This window comes from Anabrus simplex, chromosome 1, assembly GCF_040414725.1.
Source record: "Anabrus simplex isolate iqAnaSimp1 chromosome 1, ASM4041472v1, whole genome shotgun sequence".
Lineage (NCBI taxonomy): Eukaryota > Metazoa > Arthropoda > Insecta > Orthoptera > Tettigoniidae > Anabrus > Anabrus simplex.
The window spans coordinates 514,005,480-514,025,776 of NC_090265.1; the positions used below are offsets into that span (position 1 = coordinate 514,005,480).

Sequence of the window (20,297 nt, forward strand, 5' to 3'; positions counted from 1 at the left end):
TCAAAATATTCTTGTTTTGCCCTGCACAGTTGTCAGTAAAAATGTGCAGAGTTTTAATTTCATGCGGAATGTAGTTCTCTACATAATGGTTATACAGCTATTTCTTCATCCTCATCTTCACTCTCAGTTTCATTGTTTCTTGCAGCAAGCTTCTTCTACCTTCTACACTTCATGCTGAGATCAGGGCGCCTTCTACAACAAAAATATATTGCATTGTTGTGTGTTCAATGCTCCTACAAAATATATGTCTTAAACTAATATTTATTTAAAGTTTACCTTTGAATATTATGTGAGGTTATTAAGCCCATTAGATATGCATCCTGAGCATTATTATCACTCATTTCGTTGAAATTCCTAAGAATTTGTTCTTTCATATCTTTGGAGAACTTGGCTGTATATTTTCTCTTATAAAAACAATCTGGAGCAACTCTCTTTGCAGGCACAAATTTCCCCTGTTGATGATATATATTTTTCTCCATTCAAAATATTTCATTTCCTGGCATTCCTTTGCCAGTTATCTTCTTTTCTTGTCCTCTTCTTACTCTTTACTGGAGAAGAATCAGTAGAACTTGGTAGCGGTATCTAAAAATGGCAATCATTTATAAAAGCATAAAGTGTGGGCTTCAAACTTCCACATTTATTTGAATATAATATTTTGGTCTAAAATATTGTTGTATAATACAGTAATAATAATAATAATAATAATAATAATAATAATAATAATAATAATAATAATAATAATAATAATAATAATAATAATACAATGTAACATTAAACTGAATATTCTGTAATATACATTCTATACATTTATCACTAAAATAGAGCTCTTAATGCAGCACTCAATAACTCACTGCATTCAGCCACCTTCCTTACTCTTCTTCAGCACGAGGGCAACTGAGAGCAAGAACTGGATAATTCTGGTTATTATCCAAGTCTTGCACTCAGAAAGGAACCAGTTGAAATTTAAAGGCCATCTAGCGAGAAAAATATGCACTTTCTGAAATTAACTTCTATAGTAACTGATAGAGGGCAGTTATGGGTACAAATAGAAGTCAAAAGCTAATTTTCGCTAAATGTGGTCATTATCTAGTTCTTGCACTCATGTCTTCAATTATATTTCAATTTATGTTCCATAGCCATATCAACAGCTGATGTTTCACCAGTTCTCTGATATGTTTTTGAATAAGTTACCATTTTTACAGTTGGTCAAAATCAATAATTTAGAATGTATATATAACACCATATTATGTACTTTTCCATTTTGGTTCTAGATTAAGTTTAACGGCTGATGATGACCCAACTTTCAGGTTGAAACTAGTCCCATTTGTACGTACATGTATATACAATTTGGTATTGATTAGGTGGAACTAAAACCCTTGCCATAGTTGTCTAACATCAATAGAACATCAATACAGAACATCATTTACTTCAGGGGAAAGCAAGGGTCTGTTGGCAAATGATGCTCTACTTTGAATGTTTGTTCTCTTTCTGTACAACTGGATCCAAGCCATACAATATATGCTATATGAATGCCACCCATGGTGATACAATTGCAAAAATTCTCATTCAGATCGTCGTACACTTAGCACAGGTGGGTGTGGGAATCATTGATTTCATGGTAGCCGGTCAAATAAAATGTTACTGAAATGTTTAAGGCCATCTGGCGACATAAAGAATCTAAATTGTTCAATTTCCAGTCCAGCTGACTAGCAGAAAACTGTGGGCATTTCTATATGTGCCACATATATTTAACCATGACAAAGGATGGGTTAAATACAATGGTGATATTGTTGATATATATTTTACAGGAAAGTTGGTGAATGTGACACATCTGAATTTTCCAAATAGAAAGTTTGCTATAAACTCACTTCTGCCCATTTGGATCCTAATTCATTTCAACAAATGAATGCAACACTGGAATTTCAACTGTTCAGTAGATCTGTTGCTAATGGTATAGAATTCTATCAGGGTATTAATTCATAGGGTTTAGAAGACAATGAAACAACAACAATAAAATTTCACATGTGATTTGAACTGCTTAATTGATACATTGAATTCATCCATCCCTACTCAATCACTATATAAAGGATCACAGGCACGTGACACTTTAGTCCTGTCGGCAGGCCTGAAGGTGGTTTTCCGTGGTTTCCCATTTTTACACCAGGCAAATGCTGGTGCTGTACCTTAATTAAGGGCATGGCCGCTTCCTTCCCATTCCTAGCCCTTTCCTATCCCATCGTCGTCATAAGACCTATCTCTGTTAGTGCGACGTAAAGCAATTAGCAAAAAAAAAAAGACACTTTCGTGAAGTGGCAGAGTATCCTCAGAGATACTCAAAATATATTCACTTCACAAAGAACACTAGAGTCCTGGAGAGCTACCTTTAGAATATTTGTGGGAAAACAATTACGGGTACGTTTTAAAGGAAAATGTAATCAAGATTCTCTAGAACGCCATTTTGGTACCATGTTGTGACGATCATCCGTCCATTATTTACTTTCTACATTTACATGTGTTGCAGTCCATTTATATACCAACTAAACTTGCTTTATCCTCTGGCAGAAAATGTGAATTCCAAACTTCATCCCCCTTGATGTCTTGTTGATCATATGCTTATTCTTGAAAGAGCAATAATTGAGTATAAAAATCAGGGAAAAAATTGTGAATCCTGAAAATTAAGTTCAAATACTAGACTGAGAAAACAGTTTACCTGACTTAAGTGAGCAGAGTTTGGGCAAGAATTGATTTGCGTATCATTTAGTCGGATATATAGTGAGAAATATTTCAAAAGTGATGCAGTGTAAGTTATGCTTACCTTTCTTCCATGACAAACCGACTGATAAAGTACCGGTACCTGCTTCGCTAACACTAATTAAAGATTATGGGTCCACACAGAGTGGCACATATTGCACCCGCTCACCCTCTCAGTCCCAGGCTAGCATTAATCTCAGGGGTGACTGGTTTTTTAATAGATGTAAAATAAAATCAGAATATAAATATAGGTGCTCAAATAAACACAGGGATGAATGGGGCATGCAAATTAAGGTAGTGGAAGGCTCATTCATAGATACAATAGGACTGGGAAGTGACAACTTAAATTCCATACTACAATAAAAATATATGGTAACTGATTCCTTTTGAAATTGCAATAAGGAGCAATTTATTAACGTCATTTGGAAAATTTAAATTAATGACAACTTTCACACTTTATAATTTCCATCCTGAAAAGAATACAGGGTATTAGTTCCACCTCTGATAGTGTGGATAAGGAAAAGGCTAGGAAAGCAACAGATAGGGAATCTGCCACCTGGGCGACTGCCCTAAATGCAGATCAGTATTGATTGAGTATTGATTGATTATGGGTTTGACCAGCTGATCCATGAGGATCGAACCAACATCCATATGAGTGGCTATGGCACCACTTACAATCCTTTTAGGAGACATGAGCACGAGGGTAAACCTGAATTACCATCGTCTTCACGTTCCATGTGATGAGTAGGACCCGAATATTTTAAAAATGCATATTGTTGTAAGTACGACATTGTAATTGGTGTAAAACTTTCAATTAGTATGGTTAATATATTTTAATTATAGTTTATTTAATGCTAAATTATCTTTTATTAAGTATTAAACATGACTAGTATATGGTTTCTCTGTAAATATGTAGTATAAAATTGTATAATCTCAAATACGTATTGTTTAACCTCAAAATCTATAGAGTCGAAAGCAGTAGAAAATTCCATAATGTCCGTATGTTAGACTTATTGTACTATATTTGGTATGTATGAAGGGTTCTGGAAACTTACTGTAAGGTTTTATTATCCAGATACATGTAGAGACATTACGAATGTTGTAGATACTTCCATGTACATTTTTAAATATTGAAGGAAAGTTTGAGTACCCATTTGACTAGCTGGTTGATCGATGTTCCATCTGGCTCCATAGCTAAATGGTTAGCGTGCTGGCCTTTGGTCACAGGGGTCCCGGGTTTGATTCTCGGCAGGGTCGGGAATTTTAACCCTCATTGGTTAATTTCGCTGGCACTGGGGCTGGGTGTATGTGTTGTCCTCATCATCATTTCATCCTCATCACGATGCGCAGGTCGTCTACGGGAGTCAAATCAAAAGACCTGTACCTGGCGAACCGAACATGTCTTCGAACACTCCCGGCACTAAAAGCCATACGCCATTTCATTTTCATTGATGTTCCGAGTGTGTTCCATTAGAGTGTTGTAAGAACTCTTCCAGAAGTCGATCATTCTAGATGGTTGCTCGAGTCGTATAAATATCGAGCTGTCAGTCAGTGAAGTCAGCTCTTAGTTCTAAGTTCGCAGTTCTTAGTTCTTGGGACTCAGGCAAGTGATGGACTGGGAGTGACTGTTGGGCTCCAAGGTGGAGTCTGAGTACTGGACTCAAGTGAGTCAGGCGGTGAATTCAAGAGAGAGTATGTTATAGTGCGCGCGTCTGTGTTGTTGATATCTGTACTTAACAGAATCGACTTCAGGGTACTCCGCTATTGAGTGTTGTATATAGTGTCATTTGCTACTGTGTATAATTGTGTGTTGTAACGTACAGTGTAAATAAAGTAATTTATACAAGGAAGTGAACATGTTCTCGTGTGATATTTATTTACGTCAAATAAAATCGCATCGTAGAACGATAATATGCGCATATGCAAATGCATATTTTGAATGTTAGTGCATGTTCAGACTTTTTTTCTCTTAAGTATGATTGATTATCTAAGATTTCTGAATGAAATGAAATATCTAATGAACACTATATGTTGTACATCCCTTGGCAACACAAGAAGCCTTCCATGATTAAATAAAGGGCTTTCAGCATTGTAATGCAAGCAGGTAGATGGATAATGAAATGACCCATTTCACAACAGCTATTTCCTTCTTTCTGACATTCCTTTCTCCTTACAGTAGTCTCCCAAGGTTTGCTTAAACAAGTGTGTTCATCTGTTAACTTGCTGTTCACCTACTGCAGTGTTTCACCAGATTAAACTGTAAAAATGCCTAAAGATAATAGCTCTGGGTCTTTTTCATTAAACAGTGGATATCAGGCAATAGTGACCATACAAGCAACGGTGATGTAGTGTACTGTCACGTGTGCAATAAGAATGTAAAATGCAATAAAAAATTTCAAATTGAACAGAATTCAAAGACAACTTTACATCTCAGATTAAAAGAACAGAGTAAGAATACACAACAGCTAGCTTTAACCAACGTGAAAATATGGTGTAAAGTTAGTACATTTTCCGCTGATATTTGTAAAGCTCTTGTATGCAGCAACATTCCACTACATAAATTTAATAATCCACATCTGCGCTTGTTTCTTGAAAAATATTGTACTAATCAAAACATACCAGATGAAACTACACTTAGGAAGAACTATTTTTTACATTCACTGCACATTTCTGTCATTGATTCGATACGATCTGACATAGGAGGGAATTGTGTCTGGATGCCGGTAGATGAAACAACCAATTCGTGTGGTCGACTCATTGCGAACTTCACAGTGGGTAAATTATGTCCGGTAGAACCCGGCAATCGTCATTTACTTTCGTGCAGAATGTTAGAAAGAAACAACCACGCTACAGTTGCAAGATTTGTTAACGATTCCCTGCGACTTCCTGTGGCCGAGTGAATCAGAGAGTGATTGTTACAAAGTGCGCCTTTTAGTCACAGATTGCAGCTTCGTATATGTTGAAAGCTGGTCAGTCTCTTCAAGTATTTTTTCCAAATCTCATCCATGTCACATGTTTGCAGAAGAAATACGTACCCTCTCTCCAACTGTCAACAAAGTCATTTCAAGTGGGAAACAACTGTTCCTCGTGTACAGTTGTACAACACTCATCTCTCAGGTTTCTCTTCTGCGGGAATCTGTTCTCACAAGAAGGGGAACTTGGTTATCCACAGTATCGTTCTACCAGGAGAACTTTAATCAAGTGAAAGATGTAGTTAAAAGTCCGATAGTTGTACTCATATATAAAAATATCAATTTCATCCATTTGCATTATTTGTCAATTTTGAAGGCAATTAAGGGCCTAGAAACTCATGGTGCACTCCTACACGGATCCCTTCAGTTAATTCAAAACACCATCATTTCTTTAAATGGTGTCCATGGTAACAATGAAGAAAAAGTTAGAAAAGGAAACTCAGTGCAGTGTTGGACTCAAGCCCAAACGCTCACGTTTGTCTACGTTTCAAAATAAGGGTCATGTTTCCTCATCATTAATCTGGACAGATTATTATTATTATTATTATTATTATTATTATTATTATTATTATTATTATTATTATTATTATTATTATTATTATTATTATTATTATTATTATTATTATTATTATTATTATTATTATTATTGTTGTTGTTGTTGTTGTTGTTGTTGTTGTTGTTGTTATTATTATTATTATTATTATTATTATTATTATTATTATTATTATTATTATTATTATTATTATTATTATTATTATTATTATTATTATTATTATTATTATTCAATCCATAAGCAACTACATAAGTGGAATCAGGCAGTCTTTGCCAGAAGAATGTTCCTATCAGTCAGTGCCAGCATACAAGTATTGCCCAGTTACGTCTGTCAACGTAGAGCGATCATTTTCAGCGTATAAATTAATTATGTCCGACAACAGAAAGTCATTGACCCCTGAGAACATTGAAAAACTGTTGATAACCTACTGCCATGCATCATTTTTCAAGGAATGAAACATGTTTGTCATTTTAACACTGAGTTAAAATTAAATAATGCGTTTGGTAAGTGTATTTTGTTTCATTTTTAGTGCATATTTTCATACATATTTTCAACATTTTTAGAGCATATGTGCATGCATATTTTAGGAGTTTTTAGTGCATATGAATCCGGGCCCTAGTGATAGTCACCTCCTGGTATTTACGTTCAGATAGGTTGAATTCCCACCTTGGAAATGTTATTGTATCTAAAACGGGAACTAATTGGATGGACGGACCCTCGCCTACACATCCAGATTCACAATCATGCCAGGAATAGCTTGTCAACTCAAAGCTTAAATCAGTATTTACATTTGTCAATATGACAATAATGTACGGGAAGGTTATTCACCATGCTCACATAATGATGACATGTGCCATCTGTGGTCTCATTTGCACCTACTGCAAGTAAGCTCCCAAGTGGAGCACAAGTTATGTGTCCGAAACAACCCAACACACGGCGACTGTCTTATTATTATTTTGATTATTATCATTTATCACTCAGATCATTAAACGCTCACGTTTGTCGACGTTTCAAAATAAGGGTCATGTTTCCTCATCATTAATCTGCACAGATTATTATTATTATTATTATTATTATTATTATTATTATTATTATTATTATTATTATTATTATTATTATTATTATTATTATTATTATTATTATTATTATTATTATTATTATTATTATTATTATTGCAATAATGAGTATTACCCTTTATAAAGATCATTCAAACCATAATATGTTTATTATTATCACTGGTTTTAAAGATTTACTTAAGTTTATCGTCACCACGTTTATACTTGTCAAACTTCATTAATACGGTCGAAGATGTTGGTCTCCATTTAAGTACTGTTACTATGGGTCTTATTTACCTGCATTGAAACTATCATGATTTAACATTTGGCCCTATGTTTATTCGTGTGGACATCAACCTGTATGATCTCTGGGGTCATAATATGCTTCTACCACTTAACATGCAGCTACATCTTACTCGTACGTATTTCAGTGGGTTGCGATTCCAGACTCCCTGCACTCAGTCTAACTCAGCATGCATCCCACAGGCTTTAAACACCATTTTCCATTACCTGGACACTAATAATTCTTTGTATTTAACGGTAGATTCCTTTATTATTTCATCATAGTTTCATTTAATATTTCATTTTAGTTTCATGTAATATTTTGTTGTTGATTCTTTGTGACTATGCCTGAATTTGATATCTCTCTGTCCTCATATCTCAGGGTAATTACACATTTATCATTCACAGAGTTCATGACTGATTTTAGACGACGTAGTACAATCCCATTTAATTCATTAGCTGCCTGTTATTTCTCATTTCCCCAATTTCACATAATTATCTATTAGAGGTTTATCCTCCACGAATCAACATTGGGTTGACTATTTATTTCCCATAAATTTTAACAATCATGAATTCAGAATAATTACGTGGTCTCAAACTATTATTTTAGAACAATATAATTATACTATTATTTAATTCATTAGCACCACAATTTTAACACTGAATTTAGACCCTTATTTATCATTCATTAATTAATTCAAATTTTATTTAGCACATTATTTGGGACACAATCAGAAGTTAGTATTTCATTAATGACTCACAATCATCTTATTAATTTATTCAATTGAAATTCAAATTTAACACTGTTCATATTTTAATATCTGATTTTTAGTTCCCGATAATTTAACAAAAAAACTCTGCCAGCAAATCTTGGCAACTAGGGATTTATTATTATTTCACAAGACCTTCCATACAAAAAACACATAATTAAATACACTGGCACTGTCACGCATCTGGATTTCTCATAATGCATATGCCTAACTACAGTACAACGATCACCAAAGTGATCGAGAAATTATGCAAATAAACTGGGTTAGCCTGAAAGAAACACTTAACACTTTAAATGAACTCAATCAATTGTATCTACCACAAGCATGCATTAATTCAACAACAAAACCCATTTTTACATTATGTACAACAAATTAATTAATCTAACTCATAATTACGTTAATATAAATTTGTACATCCATTTATCTTAATTCAGTCATGGATTCATGAAGCGATCCATGTGTTACGTTAAGTAACCATGATTAATTTACACATTCCCCGTCTTATCACGATAACATCCCTAAAAATAAATCAAATTTGGGTACTCATCACTCTGTAGAATTCCTGTGGCTTTGGCAAATGAGAGGCCGGGTGTCCCACATCCATCTTACCCGGTCATCCTGTTGGCCGTCAAGAAATGGAATTTAATTGGGCGCTCACACACAACGCACATCTTAACTAATATTTTACTAAGAATTATACATTATTAGATTCAACGGTGCCCAAGACCTCTTACACTTTCACTATTACTTCTTCGTTCCTTGCCCGAACCATGGAACCTTGATGCACACGACGAAGTATCGTCTCATGCAACACTGCGCGATTGTCAAATCCAGCACTACCGAAATGTTATCTAGGCCGACTAGTGTTCTCTGCACTTAGTTGGTTTCCTGCCCATGATAATGTTTTACCATCTAGCATGAAACTTAGTAATTCAGGCTATGCACACTTGCACACTGCCTTCTTAAATTGCTATCGGCTTTTGCTGATAATTGATATTAAATCACTGAAACTTTCTTAGTAAAAAAAAAAAAAAAAATCATAAAAGTTAAACTGGCATTAACACTCATTGTTATAAATTTCACTGCCCGTCTCCGTTTCCACAATAGCTCGCGTACTTTCGGCGCAGAACTGTCAGATGGACTCACAGCTCTGTCTGTCTGTCTGTCTGTCTGATGATAGTAGCTTGGTGCTATGAATGAATGAATGAATGAAATACTGGATCTGAGTCGAGTGAGTTACTGACTTAAAGTAAATTATGGTTCGTTCCGGTCCATTGTATTTATTGACGATGGGCCTTCCCACTAGGTTCATCAGAGGTCATCTCTGAGAGAGGTGGGGGTTAGTTTCCATAAATCGGCACTGTGAAATCGACTTGGATGTTTTACTTTATGCCAATTAAAATTCTGGTAATAAACACTCTCATGTCATAATCATCCAAAATCGATTGTAGATTACGAAGATATTAATGGATTTCTGTCCTCCACTTTCTGCGCTCTAATCGGCATCCATGTTAGTGTGGTGTTGTTCTGACCAATAGCAATCCAGCAGGGGTCAATTCCTAGAAATTGATACCTTAATTCATCAAAATTACAATCAATCAACTTGGGGATGACATCTAAAAATTCCCATATTCGAAATTTGGTGGTTGGAATATTTTAATCAAGTTCAAGTTTTATTAGGTCATGTTGGTACATCTGTGGCTGCTATAGAAAATTTGTCATTGGTCAAAACATGAGCTGGTATTTTAAATGTTTCTTCTCGCTAACTTGACAACACATATGCCCAGGGCTCAGGAAAGTTTGTTGTGACACTTCTTAGCATCCATGACGTATTGCGAGCTGCCTTGGTTCAGAAATATACTGTCCCCACTTCCTTTGTAGTAAATAACTCCATTGTGTTGAATTTCCACCTTTCTATTTCCGCAACTGAAGAGCGGCTATCTCGTGTACTGGTTGTTCGAATAAGCCTCTTAACTTTCGACATGGAATTAACCCAGCCATTGTACCTGCATAGTCCTGCTGGCTCCTACTTGTCATGAGTAGATTTGCAAATGTTGAAATCTTTCATCGACCCAAGTGACGTCTACGGTGTGTTTCGTTGTTTCAGTATCCATTAATTTACTTTCCTATATCAAATCATGATTATTATGACCCATTGCACATGGGTACATGCCCAGTAAAAAAATCTTGTGATCATCTTGAGATTTTTTTATATATCCGCATCATTCTTTCTTCATGATTTGATTACAGCATCCTTTCTTTTCTGATGGTGACTGATCTCATCAAGTAGACTCTGTTTATTGATTCTCAGCTCTTCGTTGAATTAGTTGGATTATGTCGACGAATTCTTGGAGTTTGCTGTTGGGCTCTCCACATTCTGGGCATGGTCTTGCTTCTAATGGCCTTTGGATCATTTGAATTTCTTCTTCCCTTCCGTCTTCTTCTTCTTCACCATCCTCTCTGTCGCCCTCATCTTTTTCTCGGTCATCCTCATCCACCTCTTGTTCATCCTCAGCTTCCCTCTGATCTGCCGGCATGTGGTATAACTTCCAGTTGGCAGCATTATTCATGTTTTCCGGGTTACCATCCAAGCTCTGGACCTTATATGTATTATTCTCATAATTGTGGATGATCTTGAAGGGGCCCACGAATAACTTGCAGAACTTGTGGTACACTTTCTGTTCTGTTCTGAATTTGAAAGGTAGGTTTCTTAACTAGAACCAGCTTGCCAACACTCAATGGGTGGTGGAATAGCTCATTCTTGAGTCTCCTTAATCTATGCTCGGCTTGTGCTTCCAGGTGTTCCCATCTCTTTCTGATACAGATTTCGTTTGAATCTCGTGGGTCTGTAGGACATGCAACCATGTCAGTCATGTCATGGCCTGGTCGGATATCTATTGAAATGGACTACTTCAGGTATCTGACATGTTGCCTCATGGATCATGGTGTTAATGTTCTCAGCTATAATAGGCACCACATCAATCCATCACCAGTGTGCTTTTGAGCAATAGATTTGACAGAACTTAGCAATCTCTCTCATAATAATTATTTTCGAACGGTTCAATTCGGGATGGCGAATCGAACTTAGCACATGTTTAATGTCTGGCTGTTGCAACTGATTCATAAAGGCAGCGGATGTGAACTGACTGCCATGATCGGTGAGGATAAATTTGGGCTTTCCCATTCATGGAATGATGTGCAACGTTATTCCTCTTTAAACCATTTTGGAATTTGCTTTCTGCATTGGATAAAATGCTACAAATTTTGAAAAGACGTCTAAATTGACAAGAATGAAGTGGTTTCCTCTGTGGGCTTTTGGTAACGGCCCATAAAGTTCTATTGTGAAGATTTCACATGGCTCTGTGGGTAGCAAAGGGCACGGAGATATCTTGAGTAGATACAGGTTGGGTTTGATTCTTTGACATACGTCACAAGTTCTTAACACATCTCTAACAGTCTGGTTCATTTTGGCCCACACGAATGTCTCCTGAAGAGTAGCCAAGACCTTCCCTATACCTTCATGTCCAATGACACGATGTACATAGTTTACTAAAGGCACTTGCATCTCTGGCGGTACTATGATCCAAAGTTTCATGTGATCCTCATCCATAAACTTGTGTAAGATTCCATGTAGGTAGTGGTAATTAACTGACAACTTGTTTGCATGATAGATAATACAGCTGATTGGCCATTACATCAGATGATGGTGTTGAAGTCAAGAGAAGGTGGTAGAGAGAGTAGAATAGTAGCATGAAGGTTGTGAAAGAGGTTGTTCAAAATAGATAACCGGAACAAAGACAGAATATTATGTCATTATGAAGATGCCCAGAAATTACGTAAGATAATAATTTAGCATTATATAAATAAGGCCCACTCTTTGGAAATCTTTCCTGTTCTTTTCTACCTTATACAGTGCCATAGCCACAATATTTTCATAATCATCCCAGGTTGTCATCAGAAATGAACATTTTAAAAACTCTCACTCCTGCAGCTGAATTATGTGACTTGTATGTTTCTTCCCACCAAGAGAATTAATTGACCTTTATCATCAGATTTACAATCAACATGAAAAATTTGAACAGTATTTATGATAAAATTGACATTGTATTGGAGTTCCCTGAGATTGCCATGGTAGGTACTGTTATTTGTTTTATGAAATCAAACTGTTCACTTGCCACTCTGAGATACTCATATTCTATTTTTTTATCTGTTGTAGTCAATGCTGTTCACTACTGCTGATTGTGTAGCTAATTCAACTGATATAATTCGTCTCTGGGTTCATGAATCAACTCGAGTCTATGGAGATAAACTTGTTGACCCAAGTGATATTGATTCTTACCAGAAAGTTTTGGTGGATATTGTGAAAAAGGGGGGCTTTGAAGAGTTGGATGAAGCAGAGGTGTTCCGTGAGCCACTTTTATACTGTCACTTTGCTGAAGGTATTGGTGAGAGTAAGTACATGCCTATTACTGGATGGCAACATCTCAGTCAACTCCTGGAGGAGGCAATGTCACAGTACAATGATCTGGTTGCTGCCATGAACCTAGTGTTGTTTGAAGATGCTATGACTCACGTGTGTCGCATCAACCGTATCCTAGAGGGACCCCGTGGTAATGCTCTACTTGTGGGCGTTGGAGGCAGTGGAAAACAGTCCTTATCTCGCTTGTCTTCATTCATATCCCAGCTCGAAGTGTTCCAGATTCAGCTTCGTAAAGGATATACCATGAATGACATGAAGACAGACCTTGCAGGTCTCTACTTGAAGGCCGGTCTTAAGAGTATTGGAATCACATTCCTCATGACTGATGCTCAGGTAACTTATATTATTATATTATATATTATATTTTGAGGCAAAATGAATCAGTAATCCTAATAGATTTGGTGTATGCTTGTTACTAAGTCATGATTAGGGATAGAATTTTATGTACCTATTTTATTTCCTTGCAAAAAATCATAAGCTTTTGATAGATAAAATGTTTCATAGTTTAGGAGGAATATAGAACATTCCATAATGCCCATTTTTCAAAACGGCATTTTGGTGAACATGACCCTGTAATTACCTTTCTTTTATGAGTTTATGATGTGAAAAGGCTACAGAGAAGAGCAGAACTTGTAAAAAGAAAAGAAAAGTAGGTTTTTGACCCATGTGATCATGCACTTCTAATATTCACTTATTGTGAAGCTTTATAATTAAAAGAATTGACTATGATTAGCATATTCTGTACTAAGTACAAGCATAGACCGCAGCAGCAGAAATTGTATTCTGGCAACACCACAAGCTCTCCTGCAATGCTGGCACATCAAAACTGCCCAACCTTCTTGTTGTAGAACCTGTTGGTCACTTCTCTGATTTTTTTTGTTCTTTTGTACAATCTATTTTATAGACTCATGCCTTTATAGTTCTTGTTCAAAATGTGGACTCTTGTGGATCATATATCACCACATCAGATGCAACAGAGGTCAAAGGTGGATCAAATTTAAACTAGATTTTTTAAAATTTCTTTAATTTGATGTTCCAACATAACTAGGTATACAAAAATTTTCTATGTAATCTCCCACTTAATCTCAGGTCAGTAGGTCTGGGCTGTAAGGAGAGTGGTTGAGTGATGTCCATCTCATTTCTTCCAATTTCTGGTGAGTGAGAGCTGCAGTATGGAAGCGAGCATTGTCGTGAAGGGGAACTGACTTCTTGTATTGGTTGGTCATGTCATTTGCGGCAATAATCAAGGTAACCTCACTCTAAAGGTCACAGTAACACACTATGTTGATGATGCGATGTCCATGCAAAAATCAATATGCAAGATACCATGCCAGCCAAAAAACACAGGCGCAAGCATCTTGCAGCTCATTTTACAGTAGCCAGTTCCTTTGTGATGATGGATTGACAGTTCTCGTAACTTAATCCTACCAGAGAAGTCTTTTTGGAAACTGTCAAATGTTGGTCGCCTTCAGTGTGATTGTGAATATCTAATGTTCTCCTCCATAATGCTCATCCGAGGATGATGATCGTGGCTCTTCCTTGGACTCCTTATGCCAAGCAAACACATGAGGCCTTGAAAGTATTTGATCACTGAACTGTCCTTTCAATCTCTGCAAACTTTTCTGCTGCTTTCATGTCTTCATTAGTAAGAAATTTGATGATGATTGATGTATTCACAAAGACACCACCCAGCATTAGAGATTTCTTTACCTATAAATGAGCTATACAATTCCTTGCCTGCTGATAGTTTTTATTTTGACTTTTAAAATGGTGACTATAATGGACTAAATGATTATCTATCACAGTTCAGCTGGAAGGAGATGTTTCAAAATGTATCAATTGATAAAGTAGTAGAAATCTTCTATTCAGTACTACATTATGGCATGGAACTTTACATCCCTATACAGAATTTTAAGACTCCCAAATTCCCAAAGTGGTGTAATCATAAATTGAAGTCCCTGATTATTGAAAAGAAGAAAGCACACAAGCGATACAAAATATCAGGTCTCAATAGTGACTATCAGCATTTCTCGAAATTAAGAAATGAATGTAAGTCTGAATCTAAATTTTGCTATACAATGTATGTCTCCAACTGTGAACGAAGTATTACTTCCAATCCACAGAAATTCTGACAATATCTCAGTTCTAAAAGGTCATGTAATAATATTCCTTCAACAATGCATCTTAATGAAGTTACAGCAGATACTGGAGAAAATATTGTCAATCTTTTTGCTAACCACTTTTCATCTGTTTATTCTTCTTATCAGAATAGTAGTAGTACCAGTATGTCATATAATTATCCTTTCTCTGTCAATCTATCAGTTATAAACATTAGTAAGGCAGAAATTTACAACAAACTGATATCTCTGGAATTAAAGAAAACTGTAGGACCTGATGGTGTTTCAACTTACCTGCTCAAGTACTGCTCATTTATTTTATGTGAAGCACTCTTTTATCTGTTCAACTTATCATTAAAGCAAGGCATTTTTACAGTGGAATGGAAGAAAGGATTTATTAGTCCAGTTTTCAAAAATGGTGATAAAACTAACATAAAACAATACAGATCAGTTATAATTTCTTCTCATATTTCCAAAATTTTTGATTCGTTAATTCTTGACAAAATCACACCTCTCTTTAGATACATCATTATTGATGAGCAACATTGATTCTTTTCAGGACGGTCAACCTGTAGCAATCTTCATTTATTCTATCAGTTCCTCTTGGATGCAATAGAGAACCACTCCCAAGTGGACTGCATTTATACAGACTTTTCAAAAGCTTTTGACACTGTCGACCATGATATCTTGCTGCGAAAACTAACAGGCTATGGAATTAATGGGCCTCTCCTCTCATGGTTTGAATCGTATCTTAAAAATCGCCTGCAGATTGTTAAAATTAGGAATCATTTTTCGGCGCCTATTATTGTTACCAGTGGAGTTCCTCAAGGGTCTCACCTTGCACCCTTACTTTTTTCTCTACATAAATCAATTCTGAATTGCTTTTGTTTGCTGACGATGCAAACATTTTTATGCAAATTAATTGTCCACTTGATTGTTTAAAACTTCAAGAAGATTTACATCATCTGGAAAAGTACTGTATTCAAAATGGGTTGAAACGTAATCATGAGAAATATAAAATAATATCATTTTTAAAAACAAGAAAATATCATTTCAGTACAAATTTAGTAACAACAACATTCTAACTGCTGTTTCACAAGTTAATGACCTTGGTGTTTTATTCAGTTATAACCTGTTTAATGAACATATTGAAAATATTTGTAAGAAAGCATTTCAAAGATTGGGTTGCATTACCAGATATTCTAGAGAATTTTCAAACTTAGCTACCTATCGATTGCTGTTATGTGTCTATGGTACGCCCTATACTAGAATACTGTACACCTGTTTGGAACCCTTCTCGTCAGACCTCTATCCATAGATTAGATTCAGTACAACATAAATTTCTTCATTTATATTCACTTAGAGCAGGATTCTCATATGATAATGTTGATTATACATCCTTACAACAGTCCTTAAATCTGCATAGCCTGTCACAATGCCGCAAATTATTGGATACACTCTTCATTTTTAAATTGCTTCATTCCTTGGTGAATTGTCCACAACTCCTTGCAAAAATTAACGTACATGTACCAGACAGACGCACAAGGTTCAAGAATACATTGTCTACAAATTGACATAGAACTAACTACGCATTCAATGGGCCCATTGAACGAATGTCAAGATCTCTAAACAAAGTGGATATTGATATATTTAACTGCTCATTGTCAAAATTGAGAAATCACTTACATAATCTCCAGAATTGACTATTACTTTCCTGTGATTACTTGTTATATAACCTGTGTATATATCTGTACATATTTTTCTAGTTATACTCCATTGAACTATCTTTTTAGTGTGTTTTGTTTTGTTTATTCTTCTCTACTGTTATGTAAAATGGTATTACCATTAATAAAGGATTATTATTATTATTATTATTATTATTATTATTATTATTATTATTATTATTATTATTATTATTATTATTATTATTATTATTATTATTATTATTAAGATGCACACATAATGCTGTCAGTTGCATACATTAATTTTATTCACAATATTTACACATTACACACACACATCAATAAACCATCATTTTTAACAACTGCCTATCATGAAGCACAAGGAGACTGCAACCACTGCCTGTCAACTACCAGCTCTACAAAACCAATTCACATACTTCAAACATGACTACTACATCTGTCTCATCAAAACAACTCCTTTTAAATAATAACACAACTCCACCATCAAGACTGCCTCTTATATTTATGTTGCCTGGCCAGGCTTCTAAAAGGATGTTACACAACACCTTTTCTCTTAAATTCTAGAGTTCCTAATACATAGTGACAATGTAAAGAGCATTACAGTGTGTTGTACATTGTTACTGTGGATTATACATCATATATACAGGTAATAATAAATTATATACTATTAATTACAGGTTCTTACATTAACTAAACTCATATAAATATACGTATATATATATATATATATATATACAGCACATATTTCATGACATAACCTCACAAATAATACGATCATCCGACTATGTAAATAATAATAATACTAATAAGTAGATGTAAACACTTCATAGTCATACCTCACAAGTAATAATAATAATAATAATAATAATAATAATAATAATAATAATAATAATAATTTGGGCACAATATTGGTATTATTTACCCATGGGTTAAATAATATTGCTTTCAAGCTATATCAGTCTATTTCAGTTGCATCATGATGATGATAATATTGATGATGATGTGCTGTATAGTCCTACAATGAAACTGTTGCTCAGACATAGTGAGCAGTGCGAAAATATATAACATATTGGTCTATGAAGTCCAACCGCCCACCATCCCCACTCCTGATATCCCCAGCCATACCTTGTAGAGGTTGCCACCTAGTCTTTTCCACATTCGGAAATTTCATAGAGTAATTTATGTAAATTAGTGAAAAAATGTCCGACTCGTTGGCTGAACGGTCAGTGTAATGGCCTTCGGTTCAGAGGGTCCCGGGTTCGATTCCCGGCCGGGTCGGGGATTTTAACCTTAATTGGTTAATTCCTACGGCACGGGGGCTGGGTGTATGTGTTGTCTTCATCATCATTTCATCCTCATCACGACACGCAGGTCGCCTACGGGAGTCAAATAGAAAGACCTGCACCTGGCGAGCCAAACCCATCCTGGGATATCCCGGTACTAAGAGCCATACGACATTTCATTTCAGTGAAAAAATGTAATAATATAATATCATAAGAATGGTTTATAATTAAGATATTCTGATTCTCTAACCTTTTCTGGCTCCCAAATATATTCAACAGATGGCAAAGGTTCCTAATAACATGCTGCTAAGAGAAAATGTCTACATACAGGGAGACCCCATCATGACATAAGCCTTAGACATTGTCTGGGAACACCTATCAGAAGATAACCTATCTACACTAGAAAGATTGAAGGCCATATATCTTAAAAAAGTTATCTGTCTGGCAAAAAATGCTCTTTCAAGACTAACCTACGAGCTCACACGACAACCGTTTCATATAGAAGAACTGCAATTAAAATACCTTTGCCTCCTATGGAATAATACCAAGCTTCACATCAAGAACTGCATAATAAAAGGAGTGAATATATGTGGATAGAATTTTACCAATCAGATGATATGATGACATCAAAATGGATGAATTCTAACTACGAACTGTGGCATACCACAACGCACTTATTAAATGTTAAGAAAACCATTGAAAAGGGTAGGCAAAACAATATGACAACAGGCATATCAGGCTGAGTTATCTAACCTTCAGCATGGGTCCCCTAGTTTATTATTGAAAAGAATATAGACCATAGCACAAGCTTGAGAAGATGTAAAAATAGAAATTGGAGTAACATTTTCACTTGTTTGAGGAACATCTAGATTTTCAATCAGTAGGTAATTACTGTACAATCACTTTCACAATATCCTGAAGATGTAGGGACTTGAACATCAGATATTGAATTAGACAATTCATGCCTTTCAAGCAAGCTTACAATTTTGTCAAACAATTCAAAAAATGATGTTAACAATGATTCACACTCCTGCCACTCATTTTCCTGCAAATTAAGAGACCATAAATCCCAGATATGATTTGTGTAATGTTGCAATTGAACTTTAACCCACATTAATTGATTTTTTGAGGGCTTAGAAGAATGAAAAGACAAAATTATAGCATTAAACTCGGGTAATTTACCTTTAGTCACTGCCAAAGACTTACGCAATTCATCTGCGGTTAGCCCAGGAACAGTCACCGGTAAGTTAAGAGAAGAAGCTAATAAAGTCATATCATCCCTAACAGTCCTTGTGGGATTTAATTTATGAATCCAAAGTTCATAACGTAATTCCTCATTTCTCATGTTATTTTACCTTATTTTTAGGTTAGCTGTGGTAAACCACCATCTACTAATCCTTTGTTCACAACCACACTCTGCTACCAGATGTAACCTACTGGTTACACAAACTTAATAATAATAATAATAATAATAATAATAATAATAATAATAATAATAATCGTATGGCCTCAGCTACCGTTTGCAGACATTTCGATTTGACGCCATCTGGCTGTCTGCTCGTCAATTTCGACGTTCCGGTTTACTCTGTCTGCCATCTAGCGGACCTAGAGTAAACCGGATCTCTTTTGGGCGTCTATGGCTGAGATTTTAATTAATTTTGTCGGGTAAATACCAAATGTATCACCAGAGGTCTTTTACATGCCGACATCGTACGACATGGAGTGTCGATTGGACTTTTTTCCGCCCTTCAAAAATCCGACTACCTCTGCCGGGTTTGAACCCGCTATCTTGGGATCCGGAGGCCGACACTCTACCACGGATCCACAGAGGCAGCTAATAATAATAATAATTGTTACCGTGGGTTGGTGGATTAGCAGAGGTGAAAGAAGGTGCGGGGGTGAACGGGCCTCAAAATACGAAATTAAAGTTAATTTAAAAATTTAACAAGGTTACATTTTCTTAGCAAAATCAAGAAATAACAATAATGGCAGGTACAGAGTAGCAAGGTAACACATTACAATTGCAGTATTTACAGGATTTGGGCTTCGAGCCCTGAACTCACAATTCTTGGGTAATTAGCCCAACTTTACCCCAAAACAAGTTTTAACAAAGGGGCAAAAAACCCCATTCATACCCAGGAGCACTTGCTCCAAAATTACACAGTAACGCCTTCTCGAGGCATACAACACTCAATTTTCAAGAAAGAGCCACTCGCTCTCAAACCTTAAGCCTATCAAAGGCCACGCCAAACTCCACTTTCAAGTTGTCCTCCACGGACACGAAAACAGGGGTAAAATACCCAACCTACTGAGGCATATTAAGAGAGAAAA

At 35.7% G+C, this 20,297-nt stretch overlaps 1 protein-coding gene across 1 annotated transcript in view; it reads left to right on the forward strand.

Annotated features, from left to right (window-relative positions):
• LOC136875368 (dynein beta chain, ciliary) overlaps positions 1-20,297 on the forward strand; it is a 782,313-nt gene that overhangs the window by 646,553 nt on the left and 115,463 nt on the right. The window contains exon 45 of the mRNA XM_067148948.2: positions 12,600-13,196. Within this exon, the coding sequence (XP_067005049.2) occupies positions 12,600-13,196 (597 nt within the window). The remainder of the gene's footprint in view (positions 1-12,599; positions 13,197-20,297) is intronic.